This window comes from Cladophialophora bantiana (genome assembly GCF_000835475.1).
Source record: "Cladophialophora bantiana CBS 173.52 unplaced genomic scaffold supercont1.1, whole genome shotgun sequence".
In the NCBI taxonomy this organism is placed as follows: domain Eukaryota; kingdom Fungi; phylum Ascomycota; class Eurotiomycetes; order Chaetothyriales; family Herpotrichiellaceae; genus Cladophialophora; species Cladophialophora bantiana.
The window spans coordinates 2,681,739-2,700,655 of NW_015971575.1; the positions used below are offsets into that span (position 1 = coordinate 2,681,739).

Consider the following 18,917-nt stretch of genomic DNA (forward strand, 5'->3'; position numbering starts at 1 on the left):
AGTAGGATGCACACGACAAACCTACCCTCCGTCGACCCTGAAGACATGTTTTTTCTTCCGCTAAGCACAACGACCTTGGTTTCATGTTCATTTCAGCTGACATTCAAAGTTTCTTGAGTTGCCGCTGTCGTAAAGTAGCCTCAGATGTTGCTGCGTTGTTATCTTGGAAGTGTTTCTCTTCATATCATGATGACCTGTTTCATGGTTGGATCAGCAGTGCGTTTTTAGACCCAGTCTCAGTCCCTATGTAACCAATACAAAGGTTTACATATATATATGCTGAAAACTGCGGTTATTAGAAAGACTGGAGTGAAACTCTGGTGTTAAAGTATTCTCGAGTATGTAAATGTTTGCTACTGCCGCGAGTCCGCGCATGGCATCCAGCCCCTCGATCTACTGCGACCAATCAAAGCCGCGACAATCATAATCTGACCCTTGTTCACGTGACTTGCCAAGCGATTTGCCTCGGAAAGCGGATCGGCATCATGCCAGTGAACTTCAACTTGGAGCTTCAATTGACACGAGATTCAAGCTCCATCACTCACCACACCCACCAGCAGCCATGTCGGCCAACATGTTCTCTCGCAGGGCACTGCAGTTGACCACTCGGCGACGTAAGCCTTTCTTCATCGAACGTCTCTAATCGAGTTGAGTTTGACGGGACTGACAATCCGACCGAGTTCCAGTGGCCGCAGCCAACCCCTCCGCCTTGAATAGGACTGCTCTGTCTCGATTATCTGCTCCGGCAGCCATCGCGACGCTGCAAAATATCCAGTACAGGTCAGTCCCCAGGCGACTCGTCATGAGTGTTCCTCCCTGGGCAAAGAAAGGAGGACAAATCTCTACTGGGTTCCCCAATCCTGCGTTCTCTGTTCAATATTCAATACGTACTGACTTTGTCTCTGTCTCAACTGCCAGACCAGCAACAACACAATCCGTCTCCCAGGCTACGGGCCAGGAAATCCTCGCCAACCAACGCCTCCACCGCCCTGTTTCTCCGCACCTCGCAATCTACCGCCCGCAAATAACTTGGTACTTAAGTGCCCTAAACCGTATCACGGGTGCGGCGCTGTCCGGAGCGATCTACGTCTTCGGTGCCGCCTACCTCGTCGCTCCGCTGTTTGGCTGGCACCTGGAATCCGCGAGCTTGGCGGCCAGTTTCGCTGCGTTGCCCGTTGTCTTCAAGGTCGGATTGAAAGCGCTGGTGGCGTTCCCCTTCACGTTCCACGGATTGAACGGCATCAGGCATCTGGTGTGGGACACGGGCGCGGCGTTCACAAATCAGCAGGTCATATGGACCGGGTGGACCGTTGTCGGGTTGAGCGTGGTTTCTGCGTTGGGTTTGACTTTCCTGTGAAATGCTGGAACAGACGGGGAGCTGCGGAGCAGAGGCGATAGAAGAAAGGGGAAGGGAAGATGTACATGAATAGCGTGTCATATGCCTCAATAAGACAGCAAAACTATGAATGGAGACATGGTAGCCGTAACGGCTGCCATGTCGAGCGAGAGTTCTATACAGCCCTTTGGTGTAACAGACGACAGGGATGTCCCGCTGAAAGGCAGCCCATGACTTGCCGATATCCTATTAACAGGGGACACCAACAGCAACACCAACGGAAATACTGTTCTATTCGTCCACATAAGTCGCACCATCCCTCAACTCGTGCACAACGCTGCCACTCCTCCTTCGGTCGGCGTCCACATACCTGGTGCCATCCCGCAATTCATGCACGAGGCTGGGAGACCGCTTCCTACGTCTCGCACTCCGTCGCGGGGTGAATGGTTTCCCGGATTCTGAAGGGGCCGTGGTAGAAATGGTGGATTCTCTGCGTCGGTTGGTTTTGTCTGAAAGAGGGGTGCTCTGTTCCCAATCGTCACCAATCAGGGCCACGTCTTCATCTCCTTCGTTGCCGAAGTTGTCGGTCTCGTTGGCCCTTCGTCGACGTACAGAGGCACCTGTTATTCCATTGCCGCTGTGAGTGCCGATAGTCATGTTGGCTGGATGCGGAAAGGTTTCATTTTCGTCTCTCCTGTCGGCAATTTTGTCGTCGTCTTTCGCATTAACCCGGCTAGTTCGGGATCCTAAATGCTCAAGCATCTCGCCTCCGTTGCTAAAGTCCTCGCTCTTACTGGTCTTTCGACGACGGCTTGTAGGCGTTACTTTACGACTGGCTTGTGGTGATTCTTTGAGTCTGGGAGAACCATGACGAAGGTTGGGAGAACCATTTTCGGCTTGTAGATGCCCCGCTTGTGTGGGAGGCTCAACATTGAACATTTCCTCACCACCCCTGTTCCACCAACTAAACAGAAGCCTGACTCGGTTTGTCTCAGCGGGTCCATATTCGAGAGGAGGGCCAGAAATAACCACGTCTGACCAGCTCATGATCGCGCCGGCTCTGGCCTTGAACACTGCCCAGGAAGACGTGTCAGTACTCAATAGGATGAGCTGTCTGCGAAAGGTCTGGACTTTGAAGTTCCGAAGGACGACCACATCGCCGCGATGGGCTGTGGGAAGTGCTGTCTGAAAAGGTCGAAATACTTGAACAGATATTGCCGAGTGCGCCTCAGAGGCGAGAGAAGGATCCGCGAGTCGTAGGATAGTATGATAATCCTTCCGTCCAGCTTTCGACTGTTCTGGTTCCGGCGAAGAATCTGTGCATGCGGCAATGACGTCTACCAGGTGACCGAAGTGTTCATGCAACAAGCGCAAGTGAGTAAAGTATGCAAGAGGGGTTGTGGTGCCCGTGTCTCTGGTGGATATAGATCTGTTTGTCTTGCGATACGGGGAAACAAGTACAGTATCAGGGTCAACCTGCTCGACCTCTTGGACTACAGTCGAGAGTAGCGGCGCCTCCGCGTCCTCCTGCGTTGGCGATGACGGAAGACTGCTGTCGTCCGTCGCCGGATGTATATTCTCTTTCTGCATTAGTGATGGGTGAAGCTGTTGAGTGGACTTGCGAGGCGTAAAATACGGACTAGATATGTTCGCTGCCACGGAAGACTTTCTTGCTAATAACCGTTGTGAACTTCGACGAGGTGTGACTGTATCAAGAGGCAGCGTGGAGATGGGTTTGACAATAGCAGGACTTGTGCCTGCCTCCATTGGTTGCGACAGAGGGCCATTTTCGACGTCTGATCCCTTCTGAGTTTCCTGCGATGGCTCTTGCATAGCATAAGCTCTTTCCGCAAGCGTTGACAGCGTTGCTTCGCCTCGTGAGACCCATACGGTCTCTGTCTCCTGGCATGTAGCTGCGGTCGCTTCCTTTGGCATGGGAAATACAGACTCTTGCGAATCACCCTCGATCTCCTGTTGTGTATAACGGGGTGATAGAAGCGCAGCCTCCGTCAACTCTTGGACGGCCTTCGGTGTTTCAGGCTCAGGCGATAAGCGTTGCACCTGGGACTGGTCTGGTGTGGGTAGCAGTGCATGAGATTCGTGCGTGTCGACATGCTCTATTAGATTAGATTCAAGCTTCATCTCCCTGCCCATTGCAGCAGATGAAAGATGTTTATCTTTGACTCCTTCCATCATCGCTGGTTGACGCGTCCCCCGATCCACATCTTCCGCAATATATTCGGTGGACTCGACATGAGGTTCTTCATCAACTTTGATCGTCGCCGCTGACACATCGGCGTCCACCTCTATCTGACTTGGAGTGCCGTCTTGAGAGGATTTGGTATCAGGTATCAGCTGCTTCGAGGATCCCACATTGACAAAACCCTGAGAGAGACGTTTGACGTACTCCCTGAAGCGATCCTGCTCATCTATATTCCCATCGAGTGACTGCGGCCGTGAGGCTTGACTCGAAGAAGGACGAGTGAGGTTGTCGGGACTCGCTGGGTGATCACGGTTCTGCTTAAATGGCGACTGTGATTCCGGATACATGCCAGGGGATCGATTCTCGACAGCAGAAACTGGAGTCTTTTCATGCTCAGTTTCTATGGCTATATTTTCAGGCGCGACCTGTTGCGGAGGTGTATTCGGCGCAATTTTCCATCCAGTCGATTCGAAGGGAGTTAAGGATCTAGTGGCTGTGACTGGAGACATTTGCAGAAATTGTTCAAGGACATCGAGCGGACTCCTAGGTTGTTCAACTGAAGGTGACGTCGTAAAAGAACCGCTTGCCTTCGGCATATCAACAGGAGCGCCATAGAGATCGTCATCCTCAACTTCGGCGGTTTGAGGGGTGCGTTGGGTTTCAGTTTGCGCAGCTGGCTCATTTCGTGAATGAAAAAGTTCTCGATCAATGCTGGACTCCAGTGACGAAAGCCATTGTGGCGCCTCATATGCGGGTTTCTTTGCAGTTCCCTGATCTTCGATCTCCATTTCAGATTCGGGAGATACCTGCACAGTGTCTCTATGCGCGGCAACTTTAGTCTCGAAGCCTTCGACCGGGTCCTGTGACATTGAGATCTCCTCTACAACAACTGAGGGCTCATCAGAATGTAGTGATTGATGATCAATCGACTTCCCTGTCGGGATGTCTGGGATTATGGCCCTTTTCTCCTTCTCGCTCGACGCGTCCAATTGTGATATACTCACATCTAATCGCTGAAAATATCCGATCTCGACTCCCGAACGATGGACTAACGGAGACACTAGAGGAAGTCCTGGAGATGGTATAGGAAGAAGTCGCGGTGTGGTCGCAGCCTCCGAGCCGTCGCTGGCGTCAAGATCATCCATACCACTTATCACAGGTAGCAGGTGGGGAGAAGCTCTGAGTGGCGTCTGAGGCGGGCCCATCACCAGTGGTTGGGTCACCAGGCGAGGGAATATTGAATCCGCAGTAGTTGAGCTCGAGATGTCGACCACGTCTTCTTCAGTTGCTTGGACTATAGGAAATTGGTGCACATCCTCTCTCGAGACTTTGCTGGCCGTCTGAGGTTCCGGTTTATCTTCTTCGCCGAGGGCAGCTGGTTCTGGTGCCAGAACAACTTCTTTAGCTTGAGGACTTTGACCTTGCGCAGCATCTTCATCGTTCACGTCGGCCTTCTTGGCGGCTCCTAAATGGCTGTCCTCTTCGAAATCGATGAGACTCCATGCTCCACTGCTTCTCGCGAATTTGGTACGCTTTCGACCTCGACCGAGGATATAGCCATCGTCTGCCGCCGAAGATTCAAATGCAGCATCAATGAAAGTTCCGATGGAATGATTTCCGACTGGCTTTCTGGGCGTTAAGTATGGGACATGGATTGTACTGGATTGGTGATGAATAACACCGTTGAGCATTGGTCGTTCGTCGGCACCTCCATGGAGATAGGAAAGTACTCCATTTGCAGTTGAAGAGTTGGTCTCATTTCCGGTAAAATCTACCCCGACTGTCTCTTGGTCTCCTTGTAGGACTTGTAGAAGGACACGAGTACTGTATTCAAGGTCCCAATTTATCTTTCTGCCTGGTGTAGAAACAACACTGCCCGTCTCTTTCCACTCGCAACCGACCAATGCAAGCTTCACGGTATCCCCAATGCCCACCTGGGTCTTTGCAACTTCTCTTGCGCACCCGCTGCGGAATACGACTTTAACCTGGCCCTTAGATTTCCGTCTGCGAATGTCAGGATCAGCTAATAATAAGGCAAGTGTTCCTGTTGAGCTAGAATAGGGCCAGACAAGAGCAACCTGTGCAAGGATGTGGGCAGCAGGCTCTGTGTGGGAGGGAGAAAGGTCAGCAATAGGCGTTTGGGTCGTTGTATCGAGTTTCGCTGTCGGTGTGGGCGCAGTGGGCTGTGGCGGTACCACTGCGGTCATGATAGCGGCCAAGGGGGGATCTGAAATAGAACAGCCATATCTTGCGCAATGGGCTAATACGGAGTCGAAGCGTAGAGCAACAAGAATCTTGGAGGCTAGAAGGTCGTTTCAGTGGAAGAATGTTTGGTGGTCGGTTCGGATGCGGGCGTCGACCAACGGTGACCAGTGACCAGACGATTTTGGCGCCTGCGAACGCGATGCGGCGGGATGGAGAGAGATTGCCGAAACGCGTTTCACCACCTCACATCACTCTCATTTACTCCTCTGAGCCTTCGTTTCACCTTCGTCAACGCGTTTTCATCTCGACTGGCTCAATGAATGGCCCGCTTGGAAACTACCAAACTGTCTATCTACTACGATCGCCTACCGTTGACAGCGCCCGCCCTAGGGTGAGGACTGAGTACGGCTGCCCAGGTGGTCGCCCATGTCTCCAAGTTGGCAGATTCCCGATTCCAGATTCCAGACTCAGCACGATGGATGCCAGAAGGACCACAATCTCAAGAATGGCATTCCCTCCCAGTAAAAGGTACCGGCAGAAAAATGCACGAGGTTTCCCAGCTGCGCCCCTTCCCTGCGAATTCACTCTGGGAATGTTTATTCATATCAAAAGGTGTAGATTGATTTTCTTTCACTGCCCTTCGTCTCTTGACAGGTTCTGTTTGCAAGCCTCTCCTTCGTTCTGCTCGCCTTGCGACATTGCTCTTCTTTTTGTGCCTGCTCGCCATTCCTACTGTCGCTCGGTGATTGAATCACGGCTTGTACCTTTCTCCTTCCCACACTCTCTATTGCGAGTTCAGCAATCAAAGAAACCTTCATTTCGACCAAACCTCAATCCTTTCAGGTAGAAGACATCGCCATCGGGATGGCGCGAACTTCCCTGCTCATGCTCATGCTGCTGGTCAGCATCGTCTTCCAACCGACTTTGGCTGTGTACCAGTTGATCCAAGATTACTCCGGAGACGCCTTCTGGAAAGGCTTCGACTTCTTCACGGACCCGGATCCCACCGACGGTCTCGTACAGTTCCAATCTCTGGAGCAGGCAAATTCAACAGGAATAGCAGGGTTCATAGAGGGGGGGAATGCATCTTTCGCCATTTATATGGGTGTAGACACTGAAAACGTCGCTCCACAGGGTCGAGCTGCTGTACGAGTCTCATCAACACAATCATTTCAACATGCCTTAGTCATTGCCGACATTGTCCACATGCCGGGCGGTGTCTGTGGCACTTGGCCTGCGTTCTGGATGGTGGGGGCGGACTGGCCGAACAACGGAGAGATCGATATCGTCGAGGGAGTAAATGACCAACCTACCAACTCTATGACTTTGCATACCGGACAAGGTGCGGTGATCAGCAATGGCACCGACTTCTCAGGCGAATTGATCACATCGAATTGCGACGTCAATGCCCCCGATCAACCCATGAATGCGGGATGTTCAATTGGCGACATTTCCAATTTGACCTTTGGACCCGAGTTCAATGAGGCCGGAGGAGGTGTTTTTGCAACCGAATGGACGTCGAATTTCATCAAAATATGGTTCTTTCCACGAGGGACCTTCCCCGATGATATTGTCAGTAGCAATCCGGCACCGTCCGAAAACTGGGGTACCCCAAACTCGCTCTTCCAAGGCTCATTCAACATCGACGATCATTTCAAGAATCTCCAGATCGTCTTTGACACCACCTTCTGCGGGCAGGTAAGCATATCGCCGTATTTTGAGCTTAGCGCGCCTGTGCTGATTGATTCCGTGTAGTGGGCTGGCGCCGTCTGGAACACGTCGTCTTGTGCATCTCTGGCACCGACATGCGAAGACTATGTGGCGAATAATCCCAAAGACTTTGCCGATGCTTACTGGGCGATCAATACCCTACAAGTCTTCCAAGATGATGGTTCGGACGGCAGCAACGCAACGACGAATCCGGTCATGGCAAGACGCGGAGCTGCCGGAACTCACTCTGGGCGACTCCCGACGCTGCAACAAAGAGCTAGGAAAAGAGTGCTCCCAATCTATTCATGAGACAGTTGCTCTTGAGCATTGCTTTCAGCGCGGCGTTGGTGCTCATCTACCCAAGGCTGGTACCTCGGACACGATTAATGCAATGTTACAACACAATGAAAAGGGGCCAGGTCTGGATAAAATGTGGGTTAACGTCGATGGAGTTATGGCAAAGCTTGCAGGATTTGGAGGATGAATGTCGATCTCGGCGAATGACCACCAGAGGGGGCCTGAGGGTCTCGGTGGACAATGATGGATGGGTATGGAGCATGAAGTATAGCGGCACGAGGTCATGTGACAGGCAGCATGGACGGCTCCCGCATGAATTTGCCATGGCTACGATTGCCATTCTCCCGACCAGGTCCCTGGATATCTCCCTCTTCAAGCTCTGTCAACGATCTGTATTCCGTATTCAAGCTGACTCATGTTGCGCCAGTGGAACCATATAAAATGCTCGGCGCCCACTTAAACGCACATCATTGCCGATTCCCGAGCAGATCACTGCTTGTTGATTCCAAGGTTCCGGCGCAAGGCCTGATGGCACAGATGGTGCCTGAAAGCGAACCGTCGACGTCATTCAATCGGTTGATAATATCAGGATGGTCATCACCACTGGTGCCGCCATCATGATCTTCGATGGGCTGCGAGGGAGATCAACCCAAAGTCCCATCCTCAAGCCACGCAGCCTCTTCCAGCCTTCCCACACGTACCCACGCAGAAGAGAGGGATTTTCGCTTGCCATCTCTTTGACCTCCGCTATTTTGCCTGGATTCGTGCAGTCGGTCTCCCCCCATCCAGCTACCCAATATACCAAATGTATCGGATGATGAATGAAGGGTTGGATGGCGAGAGGCGCGCCTGCCTCGAAGCTTCTCGCCCTGAAGGTTGCACCCGACTAGTCCAAGGTTTCTGGAAGCTGGCCGTGATCGTTCCTTCGTCATTGTGCAGAGCTTTGGCTTTTGATTCGCACCGTTATCCTCCTGCTCCACTTCGAGGGTATCAGATGGATACTGTTGATATCATAGCCCATCGTATTTTGCTACTCAAGGCCCTTAGTTGACTAAGGCATTCTTGTGGAGGGTGGATTCCCATCCATATCCCCCAAGCATAACTTGTATATACTTGCTCCGTTCCCCCATATTTCCCGTTTGCAGTTGCTGACACGATCTGGGGACAAATTGTTACGGCTGCCATTTCGATGCCCGGATAAGCGATCACTGGTTTCCGATCGCATCTTTTTGTTTCCTCATGGCGCCGCGTGATCGACATCCGCAATTCAACATGCCCTCCGCAGAGTCGGAGACTTCAACTGACGGCAAGGAGGAAAACGGGGAGTGGGAGAGAGCATCTACAGTGAAGCCAGACGACGATGCCCAGCAACAAGCGGAGCAGGTCGGTAGGACACTGCTTCAACAGAAGGCCGACAAGGAATCCGAAGACGAACCCGAAACCTTCGACAAGATCGAAATCACTGAGGAGGACTGCTTGAGCGAACTCGGCTACGCCTATCCCGAATGGAAGAAATGGACAATCCTTACTGTAATCTTCCTGGTTCAACTGTCCATGAACTTCAATACTAGCCTCTACTCCAATGGGCTGAAAGGTATTTCGGAGGAATACCACGTCAGTATGCAAGCCGCACGGTGCGGCGCCATGATCTTCTTGGTACTCTATGCGTTCGGCTGCGAGCTGTGGGCGCCTTGGAGCGAGGAACTGGGCCGATGGCCTATCCTGCAGCTCTCGTTGACCCTGGTCAACATTTGGCAGTTTCCGGTCGCCTTGGCCCCTAACTTTGCATCCATCATGGTTGGAAGAGCCCTAGGCGGCCTCAGCTCTGCTGGTGGCTCAGTGACCCTGGGAATGATCGGTCGGTCCTTCCCGCCTTGTGCATTACTCTTTCACTGACCTCCTACCAGCCGATATGTGGGATTCGGATAACCAGCAATGTGCTGTGGCTTATGTGGTCTTCTCGTCTGTCTTCGGTTCCGTCCTTGGACCAATAGTCGGAGGATTTGTTGAACAATATGTCAGCAGCTGGAGGTGGACGATTTGGATCCAGCTCATCTTTGGTGGCTTTGTCCAGGCTTGTCATTTCTTTCTGGTCCCCGAAACGCGGTCGACAATCATCATGAACCGAGTTGCGAAGAGAAGACGCAAAGCCACCGGTGAAAACATCTGGGGGCCGAACGAACTCGAACCTTTCAGAGACCGCTTCTCAGTTAAGGAAGTCCTCATCACTTGGATCCGGCCATTCAAGATGTTCCTTACCGAGCCGATCGTCCTCACACTATCGCTACTCAGCGGTTTCAGCGATGCGCTCATCTTCATGTTCATTCAATCTTTCTCTCTGGTATATGCGCAGTGGCACTTTGCAGTCTTTGCAGTTGGCTTAGCCTTTCTGCCCCTGGGGATTGGGTATGTCATTGCGTGGATCTCGTTCATTCCAGCCATCAAGCGCAATATTCATGAAAGGGAATCCAAGCCAGGCGACGAAAAAGCCCAGTACGAATCGCGGCTCTGGTGGCTTCTTTGGACGGCTCCTTGCTTGCCTATTGGATTGTTTGGTTTTGCCTGGACAATTCAAGGACCCCCAATTCACTGGATCGGCTCCATGATCTTCGCTGCTCTTGTCGGTCTAGCCAACTATGCCATCTACATGGCCACCATCGACTACATGATTTGCGCCTACGGTCCGTACTCTGCGTCTGCCACGGGCGGCAATGGGTGGTCGAGAGATTTCCTTGCCGGCGTTCTTACCATTCCAGCTACACCGTTCTTTGAAAGTAAGCTTGACTGTGTCCTGTGTTGAAGGTGTGAGACTAATGCCATAATTCGCAGATATTGGAGGTCGCCGCCATCTGAACTATGCTTGTACCATTCTCGCTTGCATAGCTACCCTCCTCGTCCTTGCCGTCTATGTCATCTACTACTATGGCCCTACCCTTCGGAAGCGATCACCCTTCGCCCAATCCCTGGCAGATGCACGCGCCGATAATGACGGCCGTCGCCTCTCCTACCTGCCTTCCGCATCTGGGACCTCGGAGTCTAGAAGGCTCTCGAGGACGAATACAAATGCTTCGAGAGAACTGAATTCGAGGAGGACAAGTCAGGCCCAGTTCGTTAGAAGGCAGAGTATGCCGAGACTGGGGAGCGGGATGGTCAGATAACGCTTGAGGGATGTGAGATTGGTATCATCGTTTGGTTGAAGTTCACTCTGTCAAGGACTGAACAGGACGACTTGTTCTCCTGTGGAGGATTTTGGATTTGCTGCAGAGTGGAAGGGTCATCTCTCGTTTGATTGCTTCAACTCTGTTTGATTTACCATTCAGAAGGTGTTAGGCCTAGTTCGGTGGCTATGGCGGATCGAGAATGGTTCATGTCAATATAAACAACAGACAGACAAAAACGATAGGGTTGCAGATCTGCCTTCACGCACAACGTACGAGGTACGAGCTCGCGATGTACGAAACGCCTACCCTGATCCCGCTAAGCAGTTTTCACAGACTGATGATAGAAAGAGGAAGGAGGACCGAATACTGTGGAATAAGGTGGGCACGGTGGGAGAAATATGGTCTATTCGCAGTAGCTCCACCTAGGCGCTTGGTCGGGCCTGATTGGCCGCCTATCCTGGCCCAGGCCCTGACGTATTATGTATCGCGACTTGAATTTTTGTGGCACACAAGCCCAGGCTTTAATCCATGTTACCATGAACGAGCAGGAACGAGTGAACCCGCAATCACTGAAACCCAACAAGCCCTTCCGGCATGACCGACTCTTCTCCCGTGTCTCAAGAAACTGAGAAGAAGCCCGTTCATACTATAATCCTCGACGCTTCGCCGCTCCTGCTCAATACGCCTGGGATCTCCACCCTCGTCGCCAACGGCCATGTCCTAGTGACCACACCCTCTGTCCTCGCTGAAATCAAGACGGAAGAAGCAAGGATCAGAGTCGAAACCCTCTACAAACCCTTCCTGACCATACGATCGCCGAACCCCGAGAGTTTAAAAGTCGTGAGAGAGTTTGCGCGAAAGACGGGCGACGGCGCCGTGCTAAGTCACACTGATTTTGAGATTTTGGCATTGGCATATGAGATCGAGTGTGAGAGGAATGGGGGCAATTGGAGGTTGAGGACGACCCCCGGGCAGAAGAGACTTAATGGGGGGCCGCCGCCGCCGCAGGACGCGGTGAAGGAAGGAGAGAGTCAGGATCAGATTTTGAGTACAGAGAATGCGGAAGAGGATGTGGAAAATGAAGCAGAAAAAGAATTGGACTTTATTGAGGATAAGGTGGAAACCATGACCCTCGAAGAGCCAGAGAGCCAAAAGCAAGCCAACGCAGAGGAATCAATCGGGGCCGGCGATGATGGAACAGAGGCAGCAACACAACCCTCAGCACTCCCGTCAGAGATAATATCTAAACAACCGACAGAGAACGAAGAAGACTCCAATTCAGATGAAGGATGGATCACCCCCTCCAACATTAAACGCCGACAAGCCCTGGATGAATCTGGAAACAGCAGATCGTCACAGTCTTTGCCCAAACATCTCCAAGTGGCCACCATGACGGGCGACTTCGCGATGCAAAATGTTCTCCTTCAAATGAACCTGAACCTCATCTCCACCAAGACCTGCCAAAGGATCTCGCAGATCAAACAATTCATCCTGAGATGTCACGCCTGTTTCTCCACCACCAGGGACCTGTCTAAGCAGTTCTGCCCCCGGTGCGGGAAACCCACCCTGACTAGGGTAACTTGTACGACCAATGATAAAGGAGAAGTGAAGTTGCATTTGAAGAAGAACATGCAATGGAACAATAAAGGCAATGTCTTTTCGGTTCCAAAACCGACGAGTGGCAGCGCAAATCAAAAATGGCGAGGGCCGCGGCACGGGGGAGGAGGCCAGGGTGGATGGGGGAATGAGCTGATTCTGGCAGAGGATCAGAAGGAGTACGTGAGAGCCATGGCGCAGATGAAGAGGGATACGAGGAGGGAAAAGGATCTGATGGATGAGGATATACTGCCAGGCATCCTTTCAGGGGGCAGAGGCCATACCACGGGAAGACCGAGGGTAGGGGCTGGCCGAACAGTCAACTCGAGAAAGCGGTAGCATAGTTGATCATGTCAATCAATGCATTGAATGCGCTGTGACACCCCTCTCCCCCGAATCTTGTCTGGGTATATTTTCCCTTTGCCCCCTTCCGGCTTTTGCATGATGACGCCGAACTCCATAACGCCTTGAGAATCCCGTCATTTCTTCTCATTATCTGCGAACAAATCAGTCGTCGAGCTCTCGGAGGTCAGATCGCGCGGCCAGGAAACGCACTCTGCTGTGTCAGAAGGAGCCCATATCGTTTCTTCAGAGTCACTCGATGTCTGCGAGTTGTGTTAGTGTTTTTCTAACTCAGCGCACCACAAATGGTACCTCGAGTATTTATCATCTGGCGAAAATCGGGCAGGATGGGCGGATTTTGTGACGGTACCGTCGAGGACCTTTTTCAGCGTGTAGATTCGCTTGCCCGTAACGGGGTCTTCGGTGTACATGAGATGCATTGTGTCGTACGCTGTCCTATTGCTTGCGTCTATGTCTGTTGAGAAGTCGCGGGCGCAGTTGATTCAAAATCGCAGGGACGTGGTTGGGTGTAATTTTTGGTGTTGGAGAAATTTCAGACCAGGGCAAGAATCTGCGACCGGCGACCTCAAAATTTCCCGTCGCCAAACATTTCCCCGCGAACCTCACCACCCGAAAATTGCAGTTGGTTTGACCACCAAAGGCTGATGAGTGAGGCCTCTGCAACCCAACCAGACCAGCTGTTATCACCATTTGGCAGAAATATTTCCATTTCGAGTGACTTGCACCTCGTCTTCTGCTCCGAACGGCACGCTTGTTCCACTCCACCGGCGAGGACTGCCTGCGATGGACGAATTCACCTCACTTTGATTCCTCCTTTGATTGCTTCCGTTCACCACACGGCAGACCGGATACGGACGTGAGTATGCCCAATTCTGAATCACACCACGCGACATTTCCATCTTCCCGATGATGACAATCTTGCTTTTGCCGAGGAGGTTGCACTTTGATTTCAGCTTCTCTTCAGTGTTGGCTTTATGTATTAGACTACAACGGTATCTGAGGGATCGACTTTCAGCTGCTGGCTCTGAATTTGTTTTTGGAACATGTGAAAATTCCTCAAGGCTGACCTTAGGCTAGGAATCCATCATGGCCTCAGATTCTGCACCTCCCGTGAGCCCTGAGGCCTCGTCGACGAGACTACCTTCCTCGAAGCCCCCGAAACGGCCCAAGAGACCAAACTACAACCACATTCATCGCCATCTTCTCCCCATCGAAGTCCATCCGCTTCCTGTTTTAATCCCCCACAACCCTTTGTCATTAGTTGCCATTGCCCTCTCATATCTCGTCCAAGTCCTTTCTCCGCCCACTCGGCCGACGTACAACGGCTACTTCTCTTCGGCAACCTCCTCCGTCCACGTCACCGACCCAGACACGATACGCAAACTATGGGAAATGGGGTTTTTTGGAAGAGGTAGTCTCAGCCGAAGTGAGCCAAATTGGTTAGAGAATAGAAAGAAGAAAGGCCGGACAGCGGAAGAGAACACAGCATCTCGAAGGGAGCAAAGGAGGCAACTGAAACAAGAACGGGCACGGAAGGAGCAAGAAGAGATTGATCAGAAATTGTCCGAGGAGTCGCAGCAAAACGGCAATATTATTGTCGAGTTGGACGACAGCGTTGAGCAGGAACCGGCGCCAGAGTCACAGCCGGACGGCGACGTCGATCTCAATCTAAGCCAAACATCCGACAAGCTGAAATTGAATCAGCTGCCTCAGAATGGTAGTCTAAACAGCCACATTAACGGCGTTCTAACGGAAAACGTTCTCAAAACAAATGCTCAAAACATCAGTGACATTGGGAGTGTATTAGAATCAGCTAGTGGGACCCCAACGCCTGAGGCCGAAGAAGACAAAGAAAACGACTCAATACATGGATTTGAGGAGTGGAAAAAGGCAATCGAGGCGAATGGGATCCCAACTCCGCCGCCTACATCAACTTGTTCAGATACCAGTCAAGCTGAAGGCCGGCCGGTGAAACGACTGCAGAGAACGAAAATAGTCCGATTCTCTCCCACTATCGAAGCACGCGAATTTGACCTCAGTTCTCCCGTGATATCGCCCATCAAAAGTCCCGGCACCTCGCCGCTTGAAGATGCCATCCCGGAAAGCGAAAGGCCCGTTCAACAAGAAAACCAAGAGCACTTGAATGTCTCACTTGAAGAGGCATTCTTCCTCTCCTACGCCCTCGGTGTGCTCGATATCTACTGCGATGACAGCAATACTGTCCTCCCCCCAACTTCTCTGCTCTCCCTCTTCCGACGTCATTCGTATCACCCTCCCCGATCCCTGTCTGTTCCGGCTGAGCCTGACGACCCTTTTATGATTTCTTACACGGTCTACCACCACTATCGCTCCTTGGGCTGGGTTGTACGGAGCGGCGTCAAATTTTCCACCGACTACCTCCTGTACAACCGTGGTCCGGCGTTCTCTCATGCGGAATTTGCAGTTGCCATCATCCCCTCGTACACCGATCCGTACTGGACAGAATCTACGTCGCCGGAGCAACGGAAAGCAATTGAGAAGAAAACAAGTAGGAAGAGTTGGTGGTGGTTACACGGAATTAATCGAGTACAGGCACAGGTGCATAAACAGTTGGTGCTTTGTTATGTGGACGTCCCGCCGCCACTGAAAGATGTAGAGAAGCGCAAGGACGTGGATATAGGCTTTTTGTTTTCAAGATATAAGATTCGGGATGTCAATGTGAGGAGATGGACGCCGAACCGCAGTCGAGAATGAGAGACTTGAGCTGCCCCAATGCTTGACGAAAAGATTGATTGCTTTTGATGAATCTCCGTGCAAGGAGACGGAGTTATGAACGAGGAAACCAAAAAGCATGTTCAGAAAGCAAGGATATGTAAACATTAGATACCCCGGGATCTGTATCGCGGACATGAAGGATTTACAATGTTACGAGCAGGAAGAGAATGCGCTTCCTGCCTCCAGAACTACATATTTTAGTTGACCTTGTCTGTCTTGGTCCCTAGGCAACATTAAAGCCTCCTTGAATGACTTGAGATAAACCCTTGACTCCTGCTCGTTCCAAGCCAAACTTCTTATCTCACAGCCATCGAGGAACTCGTTTGTTTCGAACCTTGAAGCTACCAACATCCTACGACCCGAAATCCGCCGGGCCGACCCGACCTATATCAAGGCTAGAAGCCTAGGGTTGGTGGGTGGCGCTAAGAGATTGTCATGTATTGGGAGAGGCAACAATACGCTGGGCTTCCATCAAGCCGCCTCACCCCCATGTTGACCTAGGAATACAAGCCTCTCGAGGCATCGACCACTTTGGCGGATTGTTCTTGATATGGATTACCTTCCTCTGCCCAGGGTTCGACAGCACGAATTGCCTGTGGCCTTACTCTTCGGATGTTCCAGCTACGACCATGGCAGCTTCGAGGATTTTCCGAGGCGATCTGGCTGGGATATCACCAAGCTGCTCAGGGGAGAGCTAGATGGGAAAGAGCCTTCGACTGCAGCGGCTTTTCTTCAGCATTGGCTTTATTTTGGCATTATCCAAACTGTGTTTTCTGTTGCAGAGATACCGTTCCACCTGTCAAGCTTCGTTGTGGTTCAGCCTGATTTTACAACGACGAATTACTTCACCCGCCTTCTGAAACGGGATCATCAAAGGGTTTGTACAGTCCTCCAGGATCTGGATCGCCGGGGCGTTCTTAGTCCGCCGGATCAACTGCCAAATGGCGGGACGCCACTGCGACTGTTTGTTACAGGAAAGGCTCTCGTTTCGGGATTAAAGGATCTGGAAAGCAAGGCGGGCTCGGCCTCCGAGGAGCAAAGGCAGCACGCATTTGGGAGAATCAACTCTGAGGTAGACGTAGCGCTTCACATTCTTCGCCTCTTCGCTGAGGCAACATCTACTGCCAGGGATGCCGAGGATCGTGATTTCCAGCAGCTCCTTCGGGCTGTTTTGCCGGGAGAAATTGAGCTCTCAATCGTGTTGTTGGCCGAGACTATCAAGCACAAACTGGTGGATATCTATGGTTCACGACTCAGTCTCCGGCCCCTAGGCAGCCAGTGGTTGCTTGAAAAGATGCAAGATCTTGGCTGGTGTCAAGCGTTTTTAGCATACTTGTTGCATCGATATGGGATGCGTTTCATCTACTACGGTTATCTACAGGGCTCCATTCCCAACCGCGGCCTCGATCATTCAAAATGCCAGGGGAGTCGTTGCGTGGCAAACAACATTGACAAGGCCACATATGTCACCCAGCACGCCAGATCAGAACTCGTCTTCAGGCCCCGATGGTGGGAGCCACACTCGGCTGTCTTGCGCCGGGTCAACCGCGCTTGGTACGGGAAGCGAAGTTCTGTCTGTGACTGCGGTCATGTAAGTCCAGATATTCAGAAAGTCCAAAGCATCCTACACAGTGGTGGCATTCCCTTGATATCACTCCGAACGCCACGCTTCTTGGACGGCAAGTCGCGTCTCCTAAACGTTCAACTTGAAGTGGTCGAGTGGGAGCCCAGTATCCCCTTCACTGCGATTTCACATGTGTAAGTTGATCAATGATATAGAAAACTTCTCTCAGCGCTAGCTAATGACAGAAAGGTGGTCTGATGGATTGGGAAACCCAACCTCAAACTCACTTCCTCTTTGCCAATTGTTGGAGCTCCGGAACATCCTCTTAAGCTCTAGGGCTGACATTCCCAATGTGAAGTCATTGATATTCAGCGGACTGAAGAATATCTTAGTCGCATTTACAACGTCTCCTCAGAATTTGTATTTTTGGATGGACACTTTATGTGTGCCGCTTGATCCCGGGACTCGCAAGTTAGCCATCCTCAAGCTAACTGGCTGCTTCAGGAACGCCGCGCTAGTCCTAGCTCTAGACTCTTTCATGATGCGTTGCAGTTCCTCGATGCCAGAGAACGATATCTTATACCAACTCAACTTGTCAACTTGGACTCGAAGAATGTGGACCTTTCAAGAAGCCGTGGTTGCCCAGCGAATTCACTTGCAATTATCGGACGGGTATGAGAGATTGATCCATCTCCCTGTACACTTCCATCGGTGGAGCGCGTCCAGCGATGTGGTTATTACCATGGATGTGCGGAAAAACCTCCTGCTTTTCCCCCTTACCGTCGCGGGCTTGCAACTCGAGTTAATGTCTGCTCAACCGCGCCTACTGGCTGTTGCGCTTGCGCTTTCAGGTCGGACGACAAGCTGGCGCACCGACGAAGCAATCTCTGTCGCAACTCTCCTCGGAGTAGGCCTTGATGAGGTCCTCGCCGTTGACGACGATGGAGAACAGAGGTGGCTAGCACTCCTTCCCGCCCTAAAGAACCTCCTAAGTCCGAGCGTTATCTTCATGCGCGGGCCCAAAATGACTTCCCCAGGCTTCCGCTGGGCACCATCGACGTTTCTAGACTTGGACAGAGAAACTGAAGTGGCATTCCTGACGCGGAGAGAGACCCAAGACGAACTGCCCTTGCAAATTTCCAACAGGGGCGTAGTCGTTACGTTCCCGGGCCTGCTATTCGGCACAATTCCCAAACCCCTCACATCGACTTTCTGTTTCGAATCCAGGGCCACCGCAAAGCGGTTTTGGGCAACCACCGGGCTTCGTCCCGATGGCAGAGCATACTGGGATATCGCAAACATTCCCACCGGCACGGCCTACGGACTTGTCATGCAGCGGGTCCCTGACGAGAACTCCAAAAACACCAGGGCGGTCTTGCTTGCTGACTGTTCAGTAGAAGACGAGGTCATTTACGGTTCATATATCTGCGTGCTTCACACTGAAAGGTTACTCCAAAAGGTAGATCGCCCGCCGTACGTTACCGAACAGACCGTGTGGGGGATTATTACAGCTATCCCAGACTTCAGAGAGAAATGCTGGTTTCCGGATGTTGAAATAGAGTTTCCGAGACAGACCTGGTGTATTTCTTAGCCGTGCGTGGTGGCAGATCACAATGTCGAAGTCGATATTTGTTCGAACTTTACTCGGTAGATGCTGCCCCTCCATCTCATCAGAGGTTGGCTAGCCTTGCCTCAGCCTTGCCCCTTAATTCGAAAAGGGGTCCATAA

At 51.8% G+C, this 18,917-nt stretch overlaps 8 protein-coding genes across 8 annotated transcripts; 6 read left to right on the top strand and 2 right to left on the bottom strand.

The window, feature by feature from the left end:
• Window positions 1-562: 562 nt before the first annotated feature.
• Z519_00988 (succinate dehydrogenase, cytochrome b556 subunit) lies at window positions 563-1,357 on the top strand (the record flags this gene model as incomplete). The annotated part of the gene is made up of 3 exons (XM_016758745.1): window positions 563-614; window positions 687-780; window positions 919-1,357. 3 exons carry the CDS (start codon window positions 563-565, stop codon window positions 1,355-1,357), a joined length of 585 nt encoding a protein of 194 aa, XP_016625994.1.
• A 270-nt stretch (window positions 1,358-1,627) lies between these two features.
• Window positions 1,628-5,746, bottom strand: Z519_00989 (uncharacterized protein; the record flags this gene model as incomplete). The annotated part of the gene is made up of 1 exon (XM_016758746.1): window positions 1,628-5,746. The coding sequence occupies one exon, from the start codon at window positions 5,744-5,746 to the stop codon at window positions 1,628-1,630; it is 4,119 nt and encodes a 1,372-aa protein (XP_016625995.1).
• Window positions 5,747-6,608: 862 nt separating this feature from the next.
• Z519_00990 (uncharacterized protein) lies at window positions 6,609-7,763 on the top strand (the record flags this gene model as incomplete). The annotated part of the gene is made up of 2 exons (XM_016758747.1): window positions 6,609-7,442; window positions 7,500-7,763. 2 exons carry the CDS (start codon window positions 6,609-6,611, stop codon window positions 7,761-7,763), a joined length of 1,098 nt encoding a protein of 365 aa, XP_016625996.1.
• A 1,260-nt stretch (window positions 7,764-9,023) lies between these two features.
• On the top strand, window positions 9,024-10,909 carry Z519_00991 (uncharacterized protein; the record flags this gene model as incomplete). Its single annotated transcript, XM_016758748.1, has 3 exons — window positions 9,024-9,609; window positions 9,659-10,525; window positions 10,581-10,909. The coding sequence occupies 3 exons, from the start codon at window positions 9,024-9,026 to the stop codon at window positions 10,907-10,909; spliced, it is 1,782 nt and encodes a 593-aa protein (XP_016625997.1).
• Window positions 10,910-11,506: 597 nt separating this feature from the next.
• On the top strand, window positions 11,507-12,847 carry Z519_00992 (uncharacterized protein; the record flags this gene model as incomplete). Its single annotated transcript, XM_016758749.1, has 1 exon — window positions 11,507-12,847. The coding sequence occupies one exon, from the start codon at window positions 11,507-11,509 to the stop codon at window positions 12,845-12,847; it is 1,341 nt and encodes a 446-aa protein (XP_016625998.1).
• A 190-nt stretch (window positions 12,848-13,037) lies between these two features.
• Z519_00993 (H/ACA ribonucleoprotein complex subunit 3) lies at window positions 13,038-13,290 on the bottom strand (the record flags this gene model as incomplete). Its single annotated transcript, XM_016758750.1, has 2 exons — window positions 13,038-13,113; window positions 13,163-13,290. 2 exons carry the CDS (start codon window positions 13,288-13,290, stop codon window positions 13,038-13,040), a joined length of 204 nt encoding a protein of 67 aa, XP_016625999.1.
• A 667-nt stretch (window positions 13,291-13,957) lies between these two features.
• Z519_00994 (tRNA-intron endonuclease) lies at window positions 13,958-15,604 on the top strand (the record flags this gene model as incomplete). Its single annotated transcript, XM_016758751.1, has 1 exon — window positions 13,958-15,604. One exon carries the CDS (start codon window positions 13,958-13,960, stop codon window positions 15,602-15,604), a length of 1,647 nt encoding a protein of 548 aa, XP_016626000.1.
• Window positions 15,605-16,175: 571 nt separating this feature from the next.
• Z519_00995 (uncharacterized protein) lies at window positions 16,176-18,780 on the top strand (the record flags this gene model as incomplete). The annotated part of the gene is made up of 2 exons (XM_016758752.1): window positions 16,176-17,383; window positions 17,439-18,780. The coding sequence occupies 2 exons, from the start codon at window positions 16,176-16,178 to the stop codon at window positions 18,778-18,780; spliced, it is 2,550 nt and encodes an 849-aa protein (XP_016626001.1).
• Window positions 18,781-18,917: the final 137 nt, after the last annotated feature.